At 33.7% G+C, this 26,047-nt stretch overlaps 2 protein-coding genes across 3 annotated transcripts; one reads left to right on the top strand and one right to left on the bottom strand.

Moving 5' to 3' along the window:
* The first annotated feature begins 764 nt into the window (after positions 1-764).
* Positions 765-6,423, top strand: LOC130827304 (uncharacterized). Of its 2 annotated transcripts, XM_057692980.1 has the most exons (7): positions 765-1,134; positions 1,291-1,361; positions 3,381-3,548; positions 3,744-3,854; positions 4,703-4,769; positions 4,888-5,166; positions 5,578-6,423. In XM_057692980.1, exons 1-6 carry the CDS (start codon positions 1,017-1,019, stop codon positions 5,163-5,165), a joined length of 813 nt encoding a protein of 270 aa, XP_057548963.1. In that variant the 5' UTR covers positions 765-1,016; the 3' UTR covers position 5,166; positions 5,578-6,423. The 2 variants fall into 2 exon arrangements, with proteins under 2 accessions (XP_057548963.1, XP_057548962.1); XM_057692979.1 differs by lacking the exon at positions 5,578-6,423 and having other exon boundaries at positions 788-1,134; positions 4,888-5,380.
* A 4,693-nt stretch (positions 6,424-11,116) lies between these two features.
* LOC130827307 (uncharacterized) lies at positions 11,117-15,714 on the bottom strand. Its single transcript, XM_057692982.1, has 4 exons — positions 15,420-15,714; positions 14,974-15,075; positions 11,465-11,625; positions 11,117-11,374 (listed from the first exon to the last, which is right to left on the bottom strand). The coding sequence occupies exons 1-4, from the start codon at positions 15,505-15,507 to the stop codon at positions 11,267-11,269; spliced, it is 459 nt and encodes a 152-aa protein (XP_057548965.1). The 5' UTR covers positions 15,508-15,714; the 3' UTR covers positions 11,117-11,266.
* Between the last annotated feature and the right edge of the window lie 10,333 nt (positions 15,715-26,047).

Here is a 26,047-nt window from a genome sequence, read left to right as displayed (position 1 = left end):
TGTTTCATAATGCCAATTTGAAAACTATTTAATACCAATTTGAATACTATTTAATGCCAATTTGAAAACTATCTAATGCTAATTTAAATAGCATCTGATGCCAACTTGAATACTATAATGACATCAGCATCTAATGCCAATTTAAATACCATATAATACCAATTTGAAAACTATTTAATGCCAATTTGAATACTATTTAATGCCAATTTAAATAGCATCTAATGCCAAATTGAAAACTATATAATGCCAATTTGAAAATTAACTAATCCCAATTTACAGTGAGCAGTTTGAAAACTATAATCAATAATATCTAATACCAACTTTTAAGTATTAAATATCACCTTGAATATTATTTACAACCAATTTATAGTAACCAACTTGAATAAATATGTTATCAAATGTTAAACTAACCTTCGTGTTCACTAATTTTAGTTCCATAACCATACTTGAACTAAATATGCTCATTATTTAATAGAATTACAGAAACAGATTGAAAACATCACATTTTTTATTTAATTCTAATTTTATTGAATTCATGAAGCAAGAGAGAATCAAACATACTTATATTTTCTCTAAACGACGAATCCCGTTGAGTCTGTGTCACGAAATCTTCGAATTCTTGCATGAACTCATCCATATTGTCGAAGATGAAGAAAAACGAAATTGAGGAAGAATACTCATTTGAATCTGATAATTTTACCTTTGATATATGAGAAATTAGAAAAGTTTTGTTATATAATAAGGTTAACTTGTGGAATGCTGTTGGCTGCTAAAGCTGCTATTTTCTTATTTTTACTTTATATTAATTTATAAGAGGTGATGGCCTGAACTCGAGGAACGTTTCTGTGAAACTCGTAAGGGCGATTGTAGGGCTCATACAATTAGGCCCAACATTTCTTCATCGACTCCCTCACAAAACCCACCGGGGTTCTTCTGCCTCTCGACTGCAATCTACACTGCCTTAAAAACCCCAAATCTATGGTTTTAAAGTAAAATTAATCTGTCGGGCAATCAAAATGTGGTGGAAGAACAATTTGCGGTGTCTAATCAATGCTTTTGGTAAAAAATTGGAGCGAAATCAGATCACAAATGGGACTTCTAGGGAACTTCATACTGCACCGATTCTTAAATTAGGTCAGTTTGATGTTCACTCTCTTTAATATTTACTTATTGAGCTAGACCTTTTCATTTCGGCAAATTAATTTGTTGAGACTACTGTTTCTTTGATTGTAAAGTATTGTTCTTGATAAGTGATACTTAAAAGATTTATGGGTTTTATTGTTGTTTCAGGAGAATCTAGGGCATTGAAATTGTCTTCTGAAGACATCCAGAGACCTTTATATCAGTACTTCCAACAATTTGTAAGCTTCCTTTTTGTTTATGTGTAGTGGATTCTGTTCAATGTTCATGGTTTATTGTGTGTATTAGCCTTTGTTGATTGAAACAAGTGAAGGTGTCTCCCCTAATTTACTGATCTCCTGCAACTTGTGAATCGAAAAAAGTGAGCAATAGGCACTTTCGGTGATTACGAATTGAAACAAGCAAATATTATAGTCTACTTTTGGTGAATTATGAATTATAACAATCGAATATTAGGCACTTTTTTGGTGAAATACGTATTGAAACAGGTGAAATTATGTCTTGATTTGTCGGGCACTAGATAAAATACGTGATAAGGGGTTGCTCGTATATAAATTGAAAAACATTTACTTGGTGTATGTTTTGAGGGACTTTGAAGGTGGGAGTGATACATCAATGTTGGGAGTTAAAAGTTTCTTATTTTTTTAGGGAATGAGACTTTGCTAAGGTTGGGAAATGGGAATTCAGAAAGCTAAAGTCCTACAAAAATATTTTAGAGAGGGATGGTATTTGGAGTTCAGACTGATTTTTATGACATATTATCTTTCACACAAGAATTATACTTCGTATAGTTATCGTTTATTGACACTAAAATTAGAACATCTCTGCTACTTTTTAACACTGTTTGATTTGCTTGGTACATATGTACCTTGGATTGGTGTAGTTGCTTTTTATGGAGGTGCAACAGGAAAATTGGTGACTTAAATTTACTATGGGGGTGCTCTGGTCTAAATACTTTGCTCATGTATTTGGCTTCCTCAGTTGATGAAAAAGAGAAGAAAACAGTGTATTTAGCTTCATAATTAGAAATTAAGAACTTTTGTATTGATGGAAATGAGAACAAAATGCAAAAGACCACGGACGAAGATGACTGGCTAGAAAACAAGCAAAGATGACCAGCAAATTAGACCCAATTCTGTTCACGACTGATGTTGTTATTTCTCTCATTTGAAATCTCCATCTTTTGTTCTCTCTCTTTGGGGTTGACTACTGCTTAGGAATGGATTCTCCAACTTAGGGGGAGTGTAAGTTTCGTTTTCAAGGGATTTGGGTTGAGTTAGATATCCATGGGTATTAGACTCCTTAGAAAATGCCAATCAAATATTGGGGTGGTCTAAAATCTTGTATATCAAAATAGTTTTGGAGTATCAGAGATGAATGGAGAAGAGTCTATATAGATATAAATTGGTTTGAATAATAATAACCAAATGGATAACAAATCAAGAGAAAGTTATGCTCAACAAAATGAAGAGATTTCAAAGCAAAATGTCAAAATACACAATCTTAGCATGTTTCTGTTGCTTCTAGTTTTTTCCTCCTCTATCAAAGATAGATTCATTGGCTCTCCATATTTTTTAATATGTGACTATCCAAAATTTTGAAATCTGATTCAAATAGTTCTCTGAAAACTTCCCTTGAAATATACTGCTAGTATCAAGATTGGGAAGACGTGATTCTCTACTCGATTAGAAATTTAAACTGTGCAATCGAAATAGATCTATGTTTTTGGACAAAACTCAAAATGGTCTGTGCTAGGTGTATAATATTCTATACAACAACATTGCATTTGTCAAAATACTTATAAAATCTACAAACTGTTTCATTTGTGAAAATTTACCACTGTAGCCTGATGTCATTATACACATTAGATCAAACAACTAATGATTAATATCCTGTTCTGCAGCTCCCCTCTCTGTTTACTTAGTATCACTGTTTGACAAATGATCAAAGGTTTTTAAACGTTGAGTGCTATAAAATGCATGCTTGATCAGTAGTCTGCTGTTCTTTGGTTGATATATTTACACCTTAGACTGGTATAGTTTTTTGGAGTAAAAATAGAGGGGATTTTTGACTTTAAATACTTATTTATCCATGGACACGTTATGATTTTGTATCACACAATATTTGTAATGTGGTCTTGGTAATAGTTTGACATTTGTTACACTTATAATGCTTTACTAGATGTCAATTGAATATTGTAGGAATTGTGATTCATTTAGGTTTTTCCATTATACTTTCAGGGGATTTCCACATCAAGAGTTCTTTCTGATTCGCCTTCCGATGTAATTCCTATCTCTTCTCCTTTGATCCCAATTTCAGCTGCTAAAGCTGGGAAGTCTGAAAGCCAGACTGAGGCTGTAAAGCCAAAACCTGAAAAAGTTCAAGCAATTTTGAAAGGAATAAAGCAGGTAATTTTTTAAAATAAGTCTTGGGTTAGTACATTTCATGTAATGTTTTGATACACTACTTTGGGGACTAATTTTGAACATATTCCATGTACAAATATTTGGGTGCATTTTATCTATTAGATTAATGTTGTTTATAGTCTCAACTGTCTAAGTACAGTCTGTTTAATTATGTGTTGTTCAACTTGTGGCTTCTAGAGTCCTAAAAAGGTAAATTTGGTTGCTGCTTTGGTCCGTGGAATGCGTGTCGAGGATGCATTGCTACAGCTGCAAGTGACTGTGAAGCGGGCCTCAAAAACCGTTTATCAGGTTTGAGTTCTTCTTCTGGAATTCAAGTGGTATCTAGTGTTGGATACATTTCTAATGGAAGATCATTATTTTAAAATAAAATTTGAAATATTAGCTTTTGGAGAAACCAAAATATAGCTGAATTTTACATTCCACTTGGTTTTTGGTGACATCAAAATGGTAGCAAGAAGCTAATTTAGTAGTTTACTTATTGATGTCTCCAACGTTTGATCTCCCCTATTTGCATAGGGCCAAAGATTTTTAACTTTTTGGTTTTGGCTTCTAATGGACTATATTGAAAAGACTCCTTAAATCATGTGCATTTTTTATTTATTTAATGCTGTTGATAATTCCTACCAAGGGTCACTCAGAAACAACCTCTTCGTTATCACTAACAAGGGTAAGATTACGTACATCCACCCTCGAAACCCTGCTTAGATGGGAGCCACTTAATGGCCGTGGGGTAATAGAATGTTATTGTTTTTTTGTTAATGTCACCAACCTTTTTGTTTAATTTACTGAATCCCTAACACCAACAATATTTTGTCGGCTACTTATTTTAATGATAAATTTTATAGCATTTTGAATGTGTTAACTCCACAAAAGCTAAATTCAAATATAAAAAATCAGTGCCCCTGATATGAAAACTGATGATTTCACATGGTGTGACCCTAATATGAAAACTGAAGAATTAGAACAGAGAACTTGGCTTAAATAGACTTGATGAAAACTGACTGGCCCTAATGCCTAATGGAACCTTTTATGTTTTGTTTCCAAGGTTCAAAGAATGAAAGAACAAAGCTATAGGGGCCTAATGCCAATCTCATTTATTTCTTGTAATTGAATGTAAAGTTGCTGCGCATTTGTAGGTGATACATTCTGCTCGTGCAAATGCTGTCCATAATCATGGATTAGATCCGGATCGTCTTTTAGTTGGTAAGTGTCACAACCGTATCTCTTAGTTCTTAGATACTGCTGCTATCGTTACATGACTATGCATCCATAAGCGATATCAGGCTTTAACAATTGCCTAAAATTTATGCGATCTTTGCAGCTGAAGCTTTTGTTGGCAAAGGATTTTACAAGAAGAGAATAAGTTATCATGCAAAAATGAGACATGGGATAATGATGAGACCGGAGTGTAGGCTGACAGTGGTGGTTAGAGAATTGACTCCAGATGAGGAAGCCGAAGTAGCAAAACTGAGAGTCAGTAATTTTAAGAAGCTTACAAAACGTGAAAGACGGCTCGTTCCTCATAAGCTCATCGAGAGTACACCTGTTTGGGGAAGAAAGAACAAAACTAGTAGCCAGGCTTCATCTGTTGCGGTTTAAGGTGTTTTGCTTTGCTCTGTTCAATTCTGTAGTCATTAGTTTTGATGTCATTGTTATTGTTATATACAGTCTGCCCGAAATATTTGGTATAAACTATAGACAACTTTCTGAACAGCAGTGTTGGTTGAACTGAATTTAGTCCATTTAGAAAATGAGATCACAGAGAGTGAGAGTTGGATCATCTTTTATCTTAAATAAACTTATTTCGTTGCACATTTTGTCGGAGTTCAAATAATCGACTTTATTGAGTTGCAGTTTGACTTGTTCACATGTTAGAATATAGAATGCATATTTTGGTTGCATTTTGGTAATAGAGGAACCACAGTTACTCATTTTTGGGCTCCTGTTTTATGTGCCCAACTGTTGTTCTCGACTCTCGGCTACTTAATGAAACATTTCATTTTTTGTTCAGATTGATGAAATGTCCAGGTGACTCTTATGAGCGTCAAGAATCCAATGTGGATATGCAGGCGAAAAAATACATTGCACACGGTTTAGTTTGATTTGTGTCCAACTATTACATTTTGGAAATTTTCACGACTTGGTCAGACCATTTTAGATATCAGATTGGACCGGATAATTTAAAAACAGTTTATTGGTTTTAATTTTTATCACTTTAGAACGGACAATTCTAATAGAACGGTTCATGTCATTCCATTTTCATGTTCTTTTTCTACTTTCATGAAATAGTTTATACTTAGTTATCTAATGGGCGACCTATTTCTTACTGAATTTTTTAGAATAATTGTGTGATATAAGGATAGTCAGGAATGTCAATTGAGAAAATTTGAATAAAATAAGATTATTTAACAACTTAATTCCAAAATAAGCTTCGTGAAAATTTAATTTCCAAAATAAGCGTCCGTATATCGGAACCTAGTCTTGGAGTAAGTCGCTGTTACTAACAGCGAAAGACAAAAAAAAAATTAAAAGTCATAAGTTGTTGTTACTAACAGCGACTTAGGGAGTTGACCAGTCAACTCCTTAAGTCGTTGTTAGTAACAGCGACTTTAAGGTTAACTGATCAACTCATTAATCTCGTAGGTTGGAATGAGGAAGTAACTGAGAACTGAAAACTTAAAATTCATTAAATTTTTTTAAGTCGCTGTTAGTAACGACTTACTCCAATGCTAAGTTTGGATGTACGGACGCTTATTTTGGGAATTAAGTTTTCACGAAGCTTATTTTTGTAATTAAGTTGTTAAATGATCTTATTTTTTTTCATATTTTCTATCATTGAGGCAGTTTTAGATTGGATTATGTGTACTTTGATTTTGCTATGAATAAATATTAAATTTTTTTTAACCTTTGATTCGAAATCCAATTTTGCATTGTTTGACTCGTACTTTTGAACCCCCAATAGAGTTGAATAATGACATGTTATTTCAAAAAGTCAAAGCTTTAAACAATATGTAAATTCATAAAAATAATGTCTTTTGAATTAGCTATAATTTGCCCAATTTTGATTAAACAAATAAATATTTTCTTTTATTCACCATAACAGTTTCATTTCAATCATTAATATCTCTAATTGTGCATAATTAAGTTGTAAAAAGTTGATATTATAATCTTCACATTGAAACAAATCAAACAAGATTCCACTTGATTATATAACTTATTAATTAAGAATAAAGTACCTTTAGGTGTTAGGTGTGTTTGGTGAGTCGGACTGTGACTCACCGTCAGGTGTATGACCTCTTTGGTCTAGGCGTTTTTGTACCATATCTTTAGGTTTGGTCTAGGTATGTTTAGTAGCTTGCCCACTATCCTTTATAAGGCACCCTACATCTTTTGTTTCCTCAGTGGCTTTTACTCTATGTGGTTTTTTTATGCCGAAGAAGTGCATCAGATGTACTTTTATTATTGTTGGTCTCTTTTAGGGACTAATTTTATTAATAAGATTACTCAATGTTCAAAAAAAAACTGAGAAATTACAAATTAAAGGTGATTGATAAACAGTGTTAAAAGTCAAATGAGACTATTAGAGTGTATAGTTCAACTAGTACAACTTACTAATTCTAATATGCTATAAATGGCCCCAACGCAAACTCATAATAAAAGATAACAAAGTTTAAAACATGATGAAGTCTCTAGAAAAACCCGTTTATGATAGGGTATAATAATGCTACCGCCAATGAAAACCACATAATAATAGTCGAAATAGACACATCTATATGTTTAATTAATCCTACAGATACAAATTTGTCTTGAAAAGCCTTAGAAAACAAATATTTGAATAAGTAAAAATCAGGTTTTGTCAAAGTTGGAGTCAGATCCAACTCAGACTTTAAGTAACGGGGTCAAAGTCAGACTTCTTCAGATTGAAATTGGATTATTTTTCTCTGCTCGTGTCAGACTAATGATGGCCACAGTCTGGGTTGGGGCCGGTTCTTTTCCAGTTCCATCCAATTTCGGTTTCACATGGAATCTGATTCGGACGGTTTCGGTTCCAGGCGGTTCCAAACGGTTTCTTGGCAATTCAAGAGGCGGTTTCAACTCTCGGGTGGGGCGATCAGACCATCGGTTCCATTCTTGATTACTTTTACTTAAAATATAATATAATATAATTATACATATAAAATACTATAATAATATGGATGTACCTTTGTTGATTACTTACTCATTATCGTAATTCATTGCTTGTCACTCGTTATTTAATATTTACTAAAAAGATGGAAAAAAAAAAGATATAGATGATTAATAAAAAATAGGGAGAAAATAGACTTGAACTTAGTATCCCGAAAGAATATTAAGCTGCCTACGTATCACGAAAGAATCAAAGTGCACGTAATTATTGTCATACCTTTTATTTGTAGCTGTTGAATGTTGATTGATTGTTGTCCGATATTCATAATCCTATTTGTCATCTTCATCATCATCTTGTTGGTTCGATGTCTCTGCTGCCTCTCCTCCTAATGATGCAGATGTATCCACCATCATCCATAGATCATTGTCATCATCTTGATCATCATCGTTCTTAAGTCCTTGTGTTCGAACATCCACTTGATCCCAATCATTCTTGTAAACACATATTTGAATAGTGTGTGGTGCAAGACGAGATCTCTTTTCATCAAGAACTCTTTTACCTGCACTAAAAGCATAATCCCGAAGTAACAGTAGGAACCGAAAATGTAAGGATATCCTTTGCAACTCTCGATAGTATGGAGAATTTTATAGATTTTTCTTTCCACAACTCTAAAATATTTAAACTATCTTGTTCAATTTCGAAATGATGCTTAAGATAATTATCTAGTTCTAAATATGAAGAAGAGGATGAGGAAGAAGAAGGCTCTAAAAAACTATCATCTTAGCTTATTATGTTAGCTATGATGGGATTAAACCTAGTGGGACGTACCGAGACGCTAGCATGCCTAGACATATTGCGGTTTGGGTTATATACACTCGAATAGTAATCATAAAGCTCTACTAAATACATTTTACAGTTTCCAACATAAGTATGTACATCACTCTATGGACATCTAACGAATGGTAGTAAAAGCCTATTAATTTAGTAGGATTTTTCGTTTTAAGACATAGGTCTAAAATTATCGCAATTCCACAAACATAAGGAAAATCATTAAAATACGTCTTTCATTTTTCCATCATATCTGCAAGAATCGGCGTTAAGAATTCATTAGTATCATTATGTGAATGGTTAACAAGATGGTAAAGAATAGGAATGCATTCACTTATTACTAAATGGACGTCTGGTTTGTGTACATATAAAAAATCTTAGTTTCGTAGTCATGTGCTTCTAATATTTGTGTATACCAATAGCTAGTTTTCATGTTGCATTGCTTATACCTTTATATGTACATTCACAATATAGTTTTGTTATGACAACACGATATGTAATAGTTTTTTTTATCAGATTATGGGTTGAGCCCCAACGTGTCGGAGTATCTAATGACCAATATCCTTTTTAAGTTCATAATGGTCACATAATTGTTTATGTCTCCTCTTAACTTGTCTAAATCTAAGCCACTTAACTATACCTCTAATGAGATCTAATAAATCAATTAATTATTTAATACCTGCTTGGAAAGATAAGTTAATCTACCACCAAGTATAAAACTAAAATAGGTTTGTTATACAAAAATTCCATGCATTTAATGTTAACAGTTGCGTTATCGGTAGAACAAAAGAATATCTTATCTAACAAGTTTTATTCTTTACGCATTATTTAATGTTTGTACACATTATTGAATCTTTCTCCTCTAATCGGTATTATTTATATTTATCAAACAATGAACCAAATTATAATTTTTTCAGGAGGGATATGAGTGTATTACAATACCAAAGCTATTATTTAATCTCCACTAAAAATACTTTCATGATTCATGGGGAAGATGCAATGAAAATTACAATTGAGAATTTCTAAAGGGGCTACTTGTAATTTTGAATATAATATAATTTATTAATTTGCCTTTCTGTACTGCACTATCATTACAATTTTATGTATAATTTTTAATAATTTATAATATTAATATAGGGTTAAAATTTATATTGTGACTTGCATCAAATGGGTACATCAATAAAACATTTATTATTAATGACCTTCCAGTCAAATAATACGTGAAAAAAAAAAATTAGAAGGTAAGATCTGTTGATTGGGTAAAAAAAAAATATGTTGATTGCTATACATAAAATGTTAAATTATTTTTGTTATTCAATTATTTTCTAACTTTTGAATTTTAATATGTAGGTTAAGGATAAATCTATTAATTCTCTGCTACCAGTTCTTTTTTTTTTTTGAAAGTATTTATGTCAATTTCAAATTGGGAAATTGAAAACAATTTGTAAGCAATTCTATGAGTGGATTATTCTAAATGGCAAACAAATTTAGAGTTATTTGTCAACAATGATTGTAAGTATTATTTTAAATTGTTATAAATATGTTAATAAAAAAGTTATAAACAATTAATTTTAATTTATTTTTCTTTTCTTAAGGTTTGCTGATCTTCAAATAAAAATAACTAAGTTATGCGAATTATCCAATATATAGATCACCTACTTTTAATAAACACAATCGGTTGAGTTTAACTTAACAAGTCATAAATTCATTATTATTTTATTTTTAACACTATAAAATAACTAAAATTCCGTGTAAATTTTCCAATAAAAATTAAACTAAAGCTTTTCTAAATTTTAGGTCCAAAAATGCAATTACGTCATAATTATAAAATATCTACACAAGTCATAAATATCAAAATTGGCAAATATAATGTAAGGTTGTAACAAAAAAAAAAATTTAACGTAAAAATCATTATTTCACAAATTTTTTTATCCTTGAAGAGTAAAGATTCAGTGAAATTTTCATATGGGATCAAAAATTGATTGGTAATGATAACCCATCCAGACAAAAAAAAATAATTTATTTATCCTTCACTTATATTGTTGATCAGCTTTTATTTATGCTATGGACTCGTACGGTGGTACTAAAATTTGATCCTTCTTGTGGAAAACACAAAATTCTTGTGGCTCTAATTGGGCTTGCCTAAAAAAAATATAAAGTAATTTTTTACATTACACACTAAGAATATTGTAAATAAATATTTAGAATATTATATATATTTAAGTACTTACTCGATACACATTAAATACACTGTAAATAGGCCTTGAAGATATTGTAAGTAGGCATTAAGGATACGGTAAGTAGGCTACTAAACCAAATTTCTCAGTAGGCATAAAGAATATTGTAAATAGACATTTTAAGTGCTTTTTCGGTGGTATTAAATATATTGTAAGTAGGTATTAAGAATAACGTAAGTAGGCATTAAGGATACAATAAGTGGACATTAAGGTTTAATGTCTAAGAGACGTCTCTCGAAGAGATGGTCTCTTAGGAGACCGGCCGGAAAGAAAATCACGAAATGTGCAACACGCTTTGAAGCAGAATGCAGTAGGATTGCAGGATTGCATAAACTCTACAGTCTACATGAACGATCAAATCGAATAAAGCGTGAATAACTTCCAACAGAAGCACATTATTAATCTCCACATAAAAGAGTAAGAGCTGAACTCAAAGTACATTATATCACACCGAAATCCATTACAAAACATTGGACTTCACGAAGCAAGCACACGTTTGAAGGAAACGCTCAACTATCCGAAACAGATGCTCCAAAGCCAATGGAGAAATCAAATTTGATGCAGGTTAGCAAGTGATTGTTGTTGCTTTCCATAGTCATCTTTAGAGTATACGAGCCCTATGAATTTGAAGATACGTAGATAGATGTCAAAGAACGGCTATGAGAAAACATGGGTTAAGTATTCCGGAGATACAACTTGAAACTTACCGGGGGAGTGAAAATCGGCAAAGTTTGTGAGTGTGAGAGCACAAAATCGCCTGCTGTTACAGGACAGGATGTTTCGCTGCAAAGATCAATAGTCTGACTGTGCACTGGAAGTCCAAAATATGCCACGTTGATCTTTACCTTCCCTCCGGAGATAGCTTCCACTGCATGAAGCAAATATGTTGCAAAAAATTTAGTCAAAAAGGAGCAAATTAACACTGCCTATTGGCTATTAGCATTCTCATTTTTCATAAAAACAAGCATTCTCTGTCTCTTTCCCTCGCTCTGGGTCGTCAATGACTTTCTGCCCATTTTGATTAGATTTGGGTCTTGGCCGTTGTTTCTAGCATGATGGCTGGATATGTTTGTGTATCATGGTAGAATCAAGTACCCACATTCTTGAAGTGTCATTAGCTACCTGGTCAGCAAGGCAAAAAATAGGCAATCAAGAGCTTATGTGGTGAAGTCATGTGAATGGTTTAGGTGGGACTCATCAATACAAGAGTGGTAATGGCACTCATGGCAGTGCAGCACAAGTAGCCTGATGGCATGTAGTTGGGTCGTGGTGTGGAATGGTGTTCGCTTGGTGAGGAAGTCCTTACTCATTCTTTGATACAAGGGAAGACTATGGAATCCCAAAAGGTAAGGGGGAGTGGGAAATAATTCTTCATGTAAATGGTGAGAATCAAACCTATGCTATAAGGGTTAAAGGAAAGCTCTCCGTCACTAGGCTAACATATAATTCTCAAGTCCTTGCTCATTCTTAATCATGGTGCTTTATTGTATTTCTTAAAAGTAATTTTATTACCCATGATTTAAATCTAGAAGGGTGCAAAAATAGTATAGTTGGGACGAGCGGTCCAAATTCCAAGCTACTCATTGAAGAAAGGGAATTAAATTTGGTAACACACATGCACATAATATTTTTACGTCTCCCGTTTTCTTCCTCTTGCATGAGGAAAATACAAGAATGAGAAAAACATAACCAAGTATAAGGAAATCAAAACCAAGATGAAAGTAATGGCACGTGAAGCAAAATTAAACACTTTTAAAGAAATATTTGACAAATTTAATTCTAAAGGAGAATGACAAAGATCGGGAGGCAAGCAAAAACTAATGTCATAGGTGTACTGAGGTGTATTAAGGATAAGGATAAAAACATTCTAGTTCATGACGAAAACACCAAAGATTTATGGAGCTGAGTATTTTGATGAGTTGTTTAATAAAAAACAAGGATATGTTGTAGGCGAAACAACAATCATTCCCTTAGATTAAAATAGAGAATTTATGCAAAGAAAACAAAAATCAGAGATGTATGGCACGTTGAACAAAAATGAAGCTAAAGAAAGCGGTTAGACCAAATGGTATACCTATTGAGGTATGGAGATGTCTAGGGACGATTGAAGTGACTTGGGTACCAGATCTATTCAACAAGATTTGGAGGACGAACAAAATGCCTAATAATTGGCGAAAGTACTCTAGTGCCTATTTACCAGAACAAAGGGGATGCCCAAGATTTCTCTAACTATCATGAATAAATCCATGAGCCATATTATGAAGTTATGAGAAAGCGTAATAGAGATACGTATGAGAAGCATTTCATCTTAAAAGACAACTAATGGAGTACTATAGGGCTAGAAATGAGGTTTGCACGTGATTTTTATAGACCTGTAAAAAAAATACCACTAGGTTCCAAGAGAAGTATGGTGGGCATTGACAAAGAAGGTCATCCCCAAGAAATAAATGCTATTATTGTTGATGATATTGTTTTGGTAGATTAGACCAGTGAGAGAATAAATGCTAAGTTGTATTGATAGATACAAGGATTGGAGTCACGAGGATTCAAACTAAGTCGGAGCAAGACAGAGTACGTGGAGCATAATTTTAGAACTAATGAGATAACGAGGGACACTATAAAGCTAGAAGAGAAAGAATTTGCTTCAAGTAGATGCTTCAAATACCCTGCGTCTGTATTTCAGAGTAGTGGCGACATCCAATAAGATGTGGCCCATAGAATTGAGTGTGGGTTACAAAATGAAGAGTGGCTACTGGAATATTATGTGATCGAGGTGTATCCTTAAAGTTACAGGCCAAGTGTTATCGATTAGCCATTAGACCACCGTTACTATATAAATCAGAATGTTAGGTTTCTAGTAAGGATCATAGTAAAAAGATGGGAGTAGCATAAATACGAATGCTTCAATGGATGAGTGGGCATACTTTAAGAGATAAAATTCGAAACGAAGATAAAATAAGGGTTTAGGAGTTAGCAAACATTGAGGAAAAGATGAAAGATAATCGTTAAGATGGTTTGGGAATGTGCAAAGATGGGGTATTAGTCAACTAGTAAGAAATATAGAAATTTGGAGCTCGAGAGACTTAAAAAGAAGACGAAGAAGACCGAAGATGACTTGGAGGACATAGGTGAAAATGATATGAAAGATCTAGACTTTCAAATTAAGATGGTAGAAAATCAGAATGAATGGAGAATAAGACCCATGCGGGCGACCATTGAAAATGATATATTGGTTCATGTAGGTGACTCCAATCTTTCGGGATAAAGGCTCTGACATTGTTGTTGTTGTTGTCGTCCTATTTTCTTCCCCTTGTTACTCCTTTACAATATGGGTATCACGGTATCACCAAACCAAATCAACATCTAGATAAAAAAAAATTGTGTAACCAATACAACTTCTAAACTATGGCGGGGGATTCTCATTTCTGATACCCTTTATAACTTACAAATACAAAAAGACAAGCTAAGACATTAATCAAGTTTTGTCATGCTTTACTTTTCAAAGTGACAAGACAAAATTTCCACCTACCTATTGAGTTGTTGGTAGATTCTTGATCTAGTTTGATCAGATAGGAGTAAATCAATACTTCCTAACTCAAGACGACAATTGGATAACTTGTGCAGCCTCACAAGCCAGCTAGTATTGAATACAACTAATACTGAGAGAATATGATCTCATTCTGGATTTGAAAGCCTGAAGTTCACAGTTCACTAAAAATAGAGATCTCATGAAAAAGAAAAAACACAATTAAACTCAACGATTATGAGCAATGTCCGATTCCAGCGCTTCTTAGGCATGAGCATTGAAATCTAACCAATGAGTTACAGCTGTTAAGTTCTATGATTTGCGTTACTGCAATCACCAGTAAAACCATTTAAGAAAACTAGACATAAACATAAGACAACACAATACAAAGTCATACAGCCTCAGGATACCATTTCTGAATCTTGATCTTCATAGTTAAGCATTGCAATCTATTGAATATCAATCAGAACCCATAATCTTCAGTAAAATTCCTCAACTATCAACCAAACTAATCACACCATTAAACTTTATTCAATATTTTATAAGCATCTGCATCCTCAACTCTCAACTAAACAACCAGTCCTCATAATATTAATCTAAAACATAACAGATATATACACATTATACCAATTTCTCTAATTTTGGACCAATGGGTTATGGGAGCAATCAAATTACAGGAAAAAGAATTACCAGAGTAAGCAGAGATGCTGAAAACTGCTTCTTTGCCAGGTTTCACTGGATCAGGCACAATGTCAACCCCTTTGACCTTCACTGGATAATTACCTTTATTATCTGTATTCAAAAAAATCATCAATCAAAGCCCATTAGAATAATTTACTTCCAAAACTTAGCTTTTTTTTGCATAGAAAAAAGCACATCTTTGAGAAGAATCATAGTAACCCATTACAAATCAATGATCACGATCTCAATTTAAATAAGAAATTTCCATAAAACCCAAATTTCAAAAAGGTTTTGTAGCATAATTACTTCCAAGAAATCATATACAGTCGATATTCAATTTCCTCAAATTTTCAGTGCCCAATAAAATTATAATCCTTACCACTTACATCAGTAATTAATTATGCAAATAATGAAGGAGAAACAGGAAAAAAAAATTGTAGGAATTAGTAGATTACCGCAGTATTTAACGGGTTTGGCAAGAACTGAAGGAACAACCAAACAAATCCACATAAAGATCAGAGCTTTTAAGTTGAAAACTGCCATGATTTCAAAAGAGTAAAGTATTTTGAGCTTAGATTTGATGGAAGAAAGTTAGCAAAGATATTGGAAGTTCCGTCTTTGAATATTGGGTTACCCAGAAGAATTCGGATAGGCGAGGGGTGTAATTAATTTGGTAAAAAACGGTACTCCGAATCAAATCAAATCGAATAAGTAATTTGGTTTGACTATAATTCAATGTTCGGTTTGGACTCGGTCTAGGGTTTAACAAAACCAAAAAGCCGAAAAAATCAAGACGTTAAAGGTATGTTATATCTTTCATTTGATTTGTTTGAATTTTTGCCCTTATTTTTAGATTTTTGTTAAAAGTTTTTTCCTTGTTCAAATTAAAGACTCTAAAATTATTAATATGTATTTAGGAGCTTTACAAAGAATAAGTTTGAAACAATACACGCAAATTTGATTTTCGGTGCAAAATATACAAATCGGTGCAATTCGACCTATTCGGTTCAATTTGGATTGGTATTTTAAAATTCGGTTCGGTTCAATTTGGATTATAAATATTATGATTTGGATTTGGACTAGAAAAATCGAATTTTATTCGGTTTGATTTGGATTTGTATCGAATCCAAACCCCTAGGCGTAACAGAGGTGGTCTTAGTAAATAACGGTGATCTAATAGGATTAAAATTTTGTAATTTTAATTTACATTTTATAATTTTATTTATTTTATTATTATTATTTTTGTTTTTTGTGGTTATTTAGAAATTACGGATATTGATTAGAAACTATTGGATGTAACGAACGACGGGGGTTGTCAGTTTTGTCAAATCGAATAATTAAAGTTGATAAGTTTGTTACCTACTCACCTATAATTCATCTGAAATACTTCTTATGTTACGGTTATTAACGCTATTAATTATTTAAACTTATTTTATATATTGCGACTAATGTGTAAGAAAAAAATAGTGAAATAGGATCTTGTTTGAATCGTCTAATCGCATATGTTCATGATTTTAACTTTTTATAATTTTTAATTACGCTTAATTTAATATATAAATGAGAAAAAATAACGCATTAAGTTGTATAAAAAGTTAAATGTAAGAAGTATAATGGAACGGAGAAAGTTTAAGATTTTCACAAATGACAACTGAATCCGTTAACAAAGTTGGAGCAAATATTAATTTCCCAAATTTAATTCTCACTAACTCTACTTCAATCCATGATGTTACTAAATAAATAATTACGGTTTCCTCTAAGATTATTGTTTTTTCCAAAAGATTTTGGAATTTTTAGAAATTTTTAACAAAATTTATCGATACATAAATATTTCAGCTCTTATTATATGAGCAGTCGGTCTCCTGAGAGATCGTCTCTATGAGAGACGTCTCTGAGACCCAACTCATTAAACCTTAATGTCCACTTACTGTATATTTAATGCCTATTTACGTTATCCTTAATGCTTACTTACAATATACTTAATACCCATCGAGTAAGTACTTAAAATGTCTACTTACAATATTCTTAATGTCTACCGAGATACTTAGCCTACTAGCCTACTTACAATATCTTTAATGCCTACTTAAAATATACTAATGAACACAAAGTAAGTACTTAAGTACTTAAAATATTCTTAATGCCTACTCAGAAAGTTACTCTATATTTTCCTTTTTGGACCAGCCTAATTTTTTAATTTAATACTCCTTATGTACCTAATGGTATTCATTTTGGTCATCAGATTGATTTCGAACGTGTGTCATTCGATTTGGGTGAATTTCTGATCCGTGCAAGTGCTAAATGATCCAAGAACTCAATTAATCCCTCTAAGATCAGCCCCAAGATTGATCTTGAACAAACGTCACACGATAAGCCTTCTGTTCTAAATGAACAGAAGGTGGCTAGAACAATTCTGATGAATGGTTCTATGCCTTGGACTGAAACAAATTGGCCTTATATCAACCAATTTTCCAAGGCAAAGACTCCATTGAGTCCAATCCCTTTGTCGTAAATAGTCCACTTTCAACCCCTCAAGCCTTTCTTCCTCCACATTCAATGTTGCTAGTTGAAGATTTTCAATTGCACACTCTAGTTTATCCAATGATTTATGTATGTTCATGTTTACTTTCGATGATTTCATATTCTAAGGCTCAATAATCTTTCAAAATTGAAGTATGAGAGTAAGGATAAGAGTGAAAAAGAAAGAAAGAAAGAGAAATGAAGTTTGGGAATTTTTTTTGTGGACAAAACAGAAAGCAAACAGAACCAAACAACCCAAATTCAGAAATCTGTATGAAATTTTTGCTACTAAAAACCCGACCAAACCAACTCCAAGTATGATGAAACTTGGTGATAACACACCTCAAGATGTCTACAAACACACCAAATTGGAAATACTCAAATACGTGGTCTAGTTTGATCACAACTCAAAAATTCCTCCAAACATCCAATCTGAACTGTTTTGTGACCTTTGGTCTAAAACACTTGCGCATCTTTTTTCCCACAACTACAATGACTACACAAGAAGACTGAAGAAAAACTAGACTCAAACATACCCAAATTGAAAAGAAGAAACAATGAAAGAGACTCAAAAATGAAGGAGTCACAAAGAAAATACAAAAGACAAATACAAATGAGACTCTCCTGTACTTTGCAAAACAAACATGCAATGGGTCACTCAAGAAACCTATAAATCATATGAAAAAGTGCACAAATGATGTGGTTTGATGAATATAGGATAGTTACTGATAAATTGATGGAAAATTAAGGCCAAAGAAAGGAATCTTGATAGCTTGTCGAAGACAACTTACCAAGGTACGCGGATTTGATCAGTTTTGGGCAGTCTGTTAGGGATGCAGGCGGGGCGGGTCTAATAGGAGACCCGCCCCATCCCCGCCCCATCGGGGAGGGGATGGGTCCCGGTTTGATGGGTCATGGGGCGGGTACGGGTATAAAATTCATACCCACCGCGGGGATGGGGATGGGGATGGGTTTTAGGTGATACCCGCCCCATCCCCGCCCCGCCCCATCCCCGCGCCGCCACGCCTCACGAAATGTACAAATTTTGAGAATTGGAATACCCTAAATTATTTTTCAAATTTCTGAAAACCTTGAATTATTTTCAAATTTTTTAAAAAACTTTAAAAACCCCGGTTTATATTTCTTTTAAAAAAAAAGTTTCAAAACCCTAAAAACTTTGGGCCTTTGAAACCATCAATAGGAATGTCCAATGCTGGCTGTCAACTCAACCCATCATTTGCTTCTTCTGAATCTTCAGTCTTCACTTCACTACTGCACTCCCATCTTCTTCTTCTTCTTGAAACACTCCCATCTTCTTCAATCTTGTTGTCGTCATCTTGAAAAACTCCAGAGCACTCCCGTCATTGGGTAAGTTTCTTTCAGTTTTTGATTGTCATCGACTCATCGTCTCTGCCTTTTCTCCATTTTTTGATTTTCTTGTTTATTTTATCAAGCCAACTTCATTGAGATGGATAATTTAGATCTTTTCAGTTTTTATGTTTGATGTGATCTAATGTTTGATGGATTATTGAGATGGATTATCAAGCCAACTTCTGAATGTTTTAAACATTTTCTTAGTGAGATTGAGATATTTCTTAAGTGTGAAGGTAGACGGAGGGAGGTGATGTGGTGGTGGTGGGAACTAGGAAGGTTGGAAGGAAGGGTGCATTCTGATTGTCTATGCCTTTTCTTTCTTTTTTTAATTTTTTAATTGTCTTTTTCAGTTTTTTTTTTCTTAAATCAAAAGTTAAAAAGCAATAATTCAAAGAATAAATATGTGACACAGATGGGTATTAAGCGAGGATTTGACGGGTGGTGGGGCGGGTAAAATGGGTATTAGACGGGGATGGATACCCAGATGGGGATGGGGATGGGGATGGGGATGGTATTAGGTACAAACCCATCGGGGCGGGGACGGGAAAAAAAATTATACCCGCCGCGGGGATGGGGATGGGGATGGGGATTGATTTACCAGATGGGGATGGGGATGGTAACGCCAATACCCGCCCCGCCCCGCCCCGTTTGCATCCCTACAGTCTGTAAAGAAAAAGTCATATCTCCTTAACCATAACACCAAATCCAATGATTCCAAAGCCAAATGTTTCCCAACTCAATCAGACATACCTTGTATAAACAATTTTGAAAAACAATCACAATACAATCCCCAAAACGCTACTGTTTTTGACCCCAAATGCAGTCAGTTTCTGACAGCTTTTGTTTCTTCGTGTCCCTTATCTGCAACCTTGCTCTGATACCAAGTTGATGCAAGTATGGGATTAAATACTTCAAGAACCTGATAAATCTTTCCAAGAAAAATGCCAAGACTGATCTTGACACAGAGATACACACACAAGCCTTTTGTTTTGGATGAAAATAGAAGGTTGGCCAAAACAATTCCAAGATTGAATACTTCAAGAACCTGATAAATCCTTCCAAGAAAAATGCCAAGACTGATCTTGACACAGAGATACACACACAAGCCTTCTGTTTTGGATGAAAATAGAAGGTTGGCCAGAACAATTCCAAGGAATGGTTTTGTGCCTTGGATAGAGACAAACGATCTTCACTCAATCAATTGGCCTCTTCCTCACACTCAAATTAAGATTCACTCTCTTAATTCTTGTGGAAAAACTGAATACTCCATGTGTCTCGCAAGGTAGGCTGACAGACAGATTGCTTTGTTGCTTATTCCTTTGTTTGTTTATACTTGCTATGTCTTCTGTTTTGGCTGATTGATGCTGGAAGGTCTTCCTCAGCTCCTTCTTGGTCTTGAGATAATTTTGTGTTCATGCTTGGCTTAGGTTGGACTCTAACAGCAGTTTGTAGGGCTTCAATGTCAGGCTTCGTCATATATATTGATCCAGTTTTGGTCTTTGCTTGTGGTCCATTTATAACTGGATCATTGTCCAGCCCTTACATTGAATTAAGACCTGATCCAAGCAACTTGGATCAACTTTGCATCAGTTACTTTTCAAATACGAGATTCGAGTTATTAGGTTAGTATCGGTTTGATGCCGATTGAAGTTTAAGTCAATTGTTAATCTAGCTTGGCTTGTCATCAGTCCATAAATGATTTGATTTTCGAGTAGGAGTTGTTACACATTATTATCAATCAAGTTAATACCGAATTAAGTTTCTACTTGATTTTTTAATATGATGTATCGTTAGATTCTCTTTTCTTAAGAAAAAATGGTTACAGTGTAAATCGATTAGTGCTTTCATTGCTTGTGTTCACCGTGAAAATGTTTGAATGTCAACCCTCAAATGCTTTTAAATAACACGAGATACATAAAACTGAAACTTTTAATTGTTTGATTGTAAAGCACAAATCAAGTTCTATGATTTTCATCTAATTTGATGAATAATATTTTAACAAACATTGACCATTGTTTGTAACTCTAAATATATGAAATAATGTATAAAAGTTAATTTTGTGAAAATATCTATTACTCTAATAGACTAACTAATAAGATAACTTAATATTGATCGATTATAGTTCAATTTAGAGGTGTTCATGGGCGGGTAGTGGATCAGCTTTGCTCATAAAAGTTTACCCATGGGCTCAATTTTTCAAAGCCCGCGTGCCATTATGGACTAGATTTTTTGCCACTACCCCTCACCTGCTAATAAATGGGCACGATTAGTATTTTAATATATAATCTTAAAAATAATATTTCCTCCGTTCCTTTTTGTTTATCTAATTTACTTTTTACACGCATTTCAAAGCAAATCTTGGAGTATTGTATTTTCTCATATAATTTTGGGAAATTATCAATGATACCCCTGTATTTTTGCACTTTATCTTTGATACCCTGTGTTTTTTCAATTATCAATGGTACCTTCAGCATTTATTGTTGATTATAATAGTGACATTAATGTGATTTTGCCGTTAAATTCTTTAAAAACAAATCATGGTTAGTTTCTTATTTATTTTTATTGCCTCTTCATTTTCCCTCCTCACTCATACCTGGTTGCTCTATCTTCATCATCAAGGACCTGATTTTCATGCTCCATTGCTAAATCTCCAACAAAGCTCTATCTTTATTATTGCTGCATTTCTTCCCATTGGTAAGTCTCTAATTCCTTTTTCATGTTTTTGATCTTTACATGCATCTTGTTGTGTTGTTTGAGTTCTTGCCCTAAATTTTGTGATTAGTGGTGCAATTATTCTGAGTTTTTGCCCTAAATTTTGCGATTATTAAGGTTTTGTTTGTGAGTTATGTGTTTTTAAAGTATTCTGAGTTATAATTTGATGCCCTAAACCCTAAAATTTAGGGTTTTTTTGAAATTTGGTTGTGTTGTGTGTTGGACTTGAGTTCTATGGATGAACCCTCAAATACATGGTTGATGTTGCAATTTTGTTTGTGTTTGTGTTATTAGATTCGAAATGGATTTAATATTAATTAAAAAAAGTCAGTGCAGATTTGATTTTGCCCAGGTGAGCTCGTGGATTTTAAAGTTTGATGATATGACTAATAGTAATACCAATGCATCCGAGCTAAATTTGTGATTTGGATGGGTGATAGAAGGCAATCAAGGTGTTGCCTATATAATTAGTAATGGGAATCACCTGCAAAAGAGGAGGCCATGGATGGAGAGGAAGAGCAAAATCAAAAGGTAAGAAGAAGAAAGGTTCAGAAAACAGGGAAGAAAGATGGTGGGTTGGTTTATAAGGGAAGAAAATATAACCTTGGTTAGCTAAATTTCAAAATAAACGGATAAATAACGACAAAATCATCATCAATATCACGGTTGTAATTAGCATTAATGAAATAGACTACATTTAATAAAGCTTAATTATAAGTTTATTAAGCTGATTGGGGTTATTAAGTGAGTTAATTCGAGTAATAATATTATTGTTTTGATGATATTGACTCAAATATTTCATTTGTTTACATTTCCAAAAAAAAAAGAGGTATATTTTATTTAATGTATAAAATTCGTATAAAGAATACTTCAATAAAAGTGTATTTTGATTATATTTTATTAATTGATTACTATTCTATCTTTATAAAATTAAAAACAAAGCTTTTCAGAAGCTTTACGTGAAATCCCAACCCAATTCATGTCCATCCTTCTTCTACATTCTTCCAAATGAAGGCTCATAAACCCCCTCCCTTATCTTCTCTGTTCTCTACCTTCATCTCTTCTATAACTTCCACCTTTTCGCTCTTCATGGAATCGGACCACCGCAGACCCACCACCAAGCTTCTCACCTTACCGCGGCAACCATCGAAGCCCAGCCTTCTCTCCCCTTCCTGTGATGCCAGCTGCCTCCTTTCCAGCAGCCGGCCTTATGCCGCCAACAGGAGCAAGCAGCGACTCTTTCTCCTCCCTCCACCATCACCCACGTGAGTCACCACCACCACAAGGACCACCTATGTCTTGGTCCACTTCTTAGTCTCACTCTTTAAATGGTGTTATCTTTGAACATGAAATAATTGGGGATTTTGTGACTCAAATTGAAGTTCAAGATTGAAAGTTGTAAGGTCCTTCAATGTTTTAAAGTAGTTTGGTATTTGTGGATTCAATTTGGGGTTTTTAAATCAAATTTAAGCATCAACTTGAATTTAATTAGAGTATATGAGTTTAATTATTAATTGGATTCTTGCTAGTGTTGATTAGTATCGGTTATTTGGGTTGGTTGATTTCTAGTATAAAACTTGGTATTGTGGATTTTGAAATTTCAGTTTCGAAACTGAACTTTTTGTTTTGGCTATTTTGGGGATGGTTCTGATTGTTTTTGGGTTCTTATGTCTACTTGAGATTTGTAGAACTTTGAGTCACGGTCGTGTGGACAGTTGAATCACCCCGAGATGAGTTCGTATGAGGAAGTTATGTCCAAAATACTAGTAGACTGTCATAAAGATCGACAATGAGGTTTCGTTTTGTTCTATCCGAATTTGTGTTGCTGTTTTTGAAATAGTTAGAGTCGTTTTGGGGTTTTGGTGTCTTCATGAGATTTGTAGAGCTTCGAGTCATGATCACGTGGGCACTTGAATCGTTCCAAAATGAGTTTATATGAGAGAGTTATGTTCAAAATAGTGAAATACTAGCAGGCCAGCTGTCTTGAAAATCCATAATGAACCTTCTGTTTTGGCTATTTTGGGATCGTTCTAATTGTTTCTGGGTTTTAGTGTCTTAATAAGAATAGTAGAGCTCTGAGTAATGGTCGCGTAGCCACTTAAATCGTCTCATTTGGTTTCCGTATGAGTGAGTTATGCCTGTTTTAGTAAGAGGTGTCCTAAAACCATTACGGAATTCCTAATTTGGGATCAAGAGATACGGAAATTAATTGGATAATAAAATATTTTTGGATGAAGTATTAGATTCTGTTGAGACTTGTTGATTGTAGGAAGAACAATGACCTTTGTGTTTAATCAAATACATTCTTACAGATTAAGGGTCTTGGTGTAACCTTAAATCCTTGTGAATCTTGATATGTAAGTATGAGATGGATGGACATTAAATTTACGAAATTGGTGGAACATGATTGTTTATAAGGAAGTATTGGGTAATTGATATTCTTGAATCAACTGTGAGATTTTAAAGGTTAGAATGCTAGCATAAGTCTTGGTTAAGCTGCGGTATTAGGAGGAGATGTAATAAGTTACATGTTAGTATAGTAGTATCGAACGCTTTCTAGTGATGTTGTGATCTTGTTATGCTCCAGGAGACGATATCATCGAAGAACCCTTCTGGTTGATAGCTGGATTCGTTACCTTGAAGCGACATCGTCGGTGAGTAGTAGTAGTCCCTTAAAGGGTCTGATCAGACCATATTCTTGAAAATAAACTTTTTACTAATGTTCTTTTGAGATTGGAAATTGTTGAGACAATTGTTGTTGTGAATGTTTATGCTGATATTATGATATGGTCAATGGATCAGGCTTGCGAGCTGGTCATTGACGGAGTTGAGGAACATTGTTCCCTGCTCCCTGTTTGAAGCGAATTGTCATTGAGATATTGACTAGCTTCACCCGAGAGTGACATAGCCTTAGAGTTATGGATGAGCCTCTCAACTAGACTCCCTGTGCGCACATAGATCTAGGGAACTGATGTTGCTTTTAAACCATTGTTTTGAATTGCTGTGTTTTATTGTTTTGGATTGTTACTTCTCATTCAGTTTAATCTGATTAGCTGTTGTTTCCATCTTTTACTTTGATCACAGATCGGAACCGGTTGGGAACGATGGGTTAACGGTGTTGAATAGCGTTCTAAGGGTGTATATTGAGCTGAGCACGTAGGAATTTATAGTTTTGTATTAGGTTTTTGGATAAATGTATATTTGTTTTGGTTGTGCTGGTTATATCGGACTTGTAGAAAATTGTATGATTATCTTGTGTATTAGTTAGATGTTGGTTTTGGGATTTAGCTGAGTTAGTCACGTTGAAGAGATTGTGACCTCTTTGCCCAAGTTTTGGAAGTGTGATTTGAGTTTCTTGGGAAACGAACCCAGTGATGACCCTGTTTACCCAGTCAACGGTAAATCAGGTTGTTACAATTAAATCCTAAAGCTACCATTGAAAATCGAAAAAACACAGGGGTACCAATGATAAAGTGCAAAAACACAGGGGTACCATTGATAATTTCACTATAATGTTTTATAAAAATTAGAGAAATTCTATATCTATTAAATAAGTGGGCGGGCGAGTTTAGTGAGGTGTATAATTTTTGTTTCGCTACTCTCTTGTTAACTTTGCATACGCTTATTACCCATTTAAATATTAAAAAATTCAAAATGTTGTTGAAACCCACCGCTTTTTCGAGCCAAATAGGTCAAGCCTGATGTATAGCCTGCCCATTAATGATTCTAATGCAATCATAAAGAAGCAATCATGCAAGCTGATCAATGATTGAACACAAATTCTTGTGAGAGACCATCTCTAATTGGGCCGGCCCATTATTTTTATTTTAAAATATTGTAAGTAGGCATCAAGAATTATATAAGTAGACATCAAGAATGACATAAGTAGACATTTAAGATATTAACAGTAGGCATTAAGGATACGGTAAGTAGGCATTAAGGATAATGTAAGTAGACATTAAGAATACGGTAACTAAGGGTGTAAGTAATTTGGTGAAAAATCGAACACCGAACCAAACCAAATCGAATAAGTAATTTGGTTTGACTATATTTTAAATTTGGTTTGGTTTGGACTGAATTTTAATTCTAATTCGGTGTTCGGTTTGGACTCGATTTAGGGTCCAGCAAAACGAAAAATGGAAAAAACTAAAATTTTAAAGGCATGTTATATCATTTGTTTGATTTGTTTAAATTTTTGCCCTTATTTTAGAATTTTGTTAAAAGTTTTTACTTGTTCAAATTAAAAACTCTAAAATTATTAATATTTATTTAGGAGTTTTAGAAAGAATAAGTTTGAAATAATACATGTAAATTTGATTTTCGGTGTAAATTATACAAATCGATGCAATTCGGTCTATTTGGTTCAATTGGTATTGGTATTCTAAAATTCAGTTTGGTTCAATTTGGATTTGGATTGAAATATCAAAACCAAATTTTACTCGGTTTGATTTGCATTTGTATCGAATCCAAACCAAAAACCAAA

The sequence above is a fragment of the Amaranthus tricolor genome, chromosome 11 (assembly GCF_026212465.1).
Source record: "Amaranthus tricolor cultivar Red isolate AtriRed21 chromosome 11, ASM2621246v1, whole genome shotgun sequence".
Classification (NCBI taxonomy): domain Eukaryota; kingdom Viridiplantae; phylum Streptophyta; class Magnoliopsida; order Caryophyllales; family Amaranthaceae; genus Amaranthus; species Amaranthus tricolor.
Note: the sequence above shows the minus strand (reverse complement) of the source record. Positions and strands in the feature narration are given on the sequence as shown.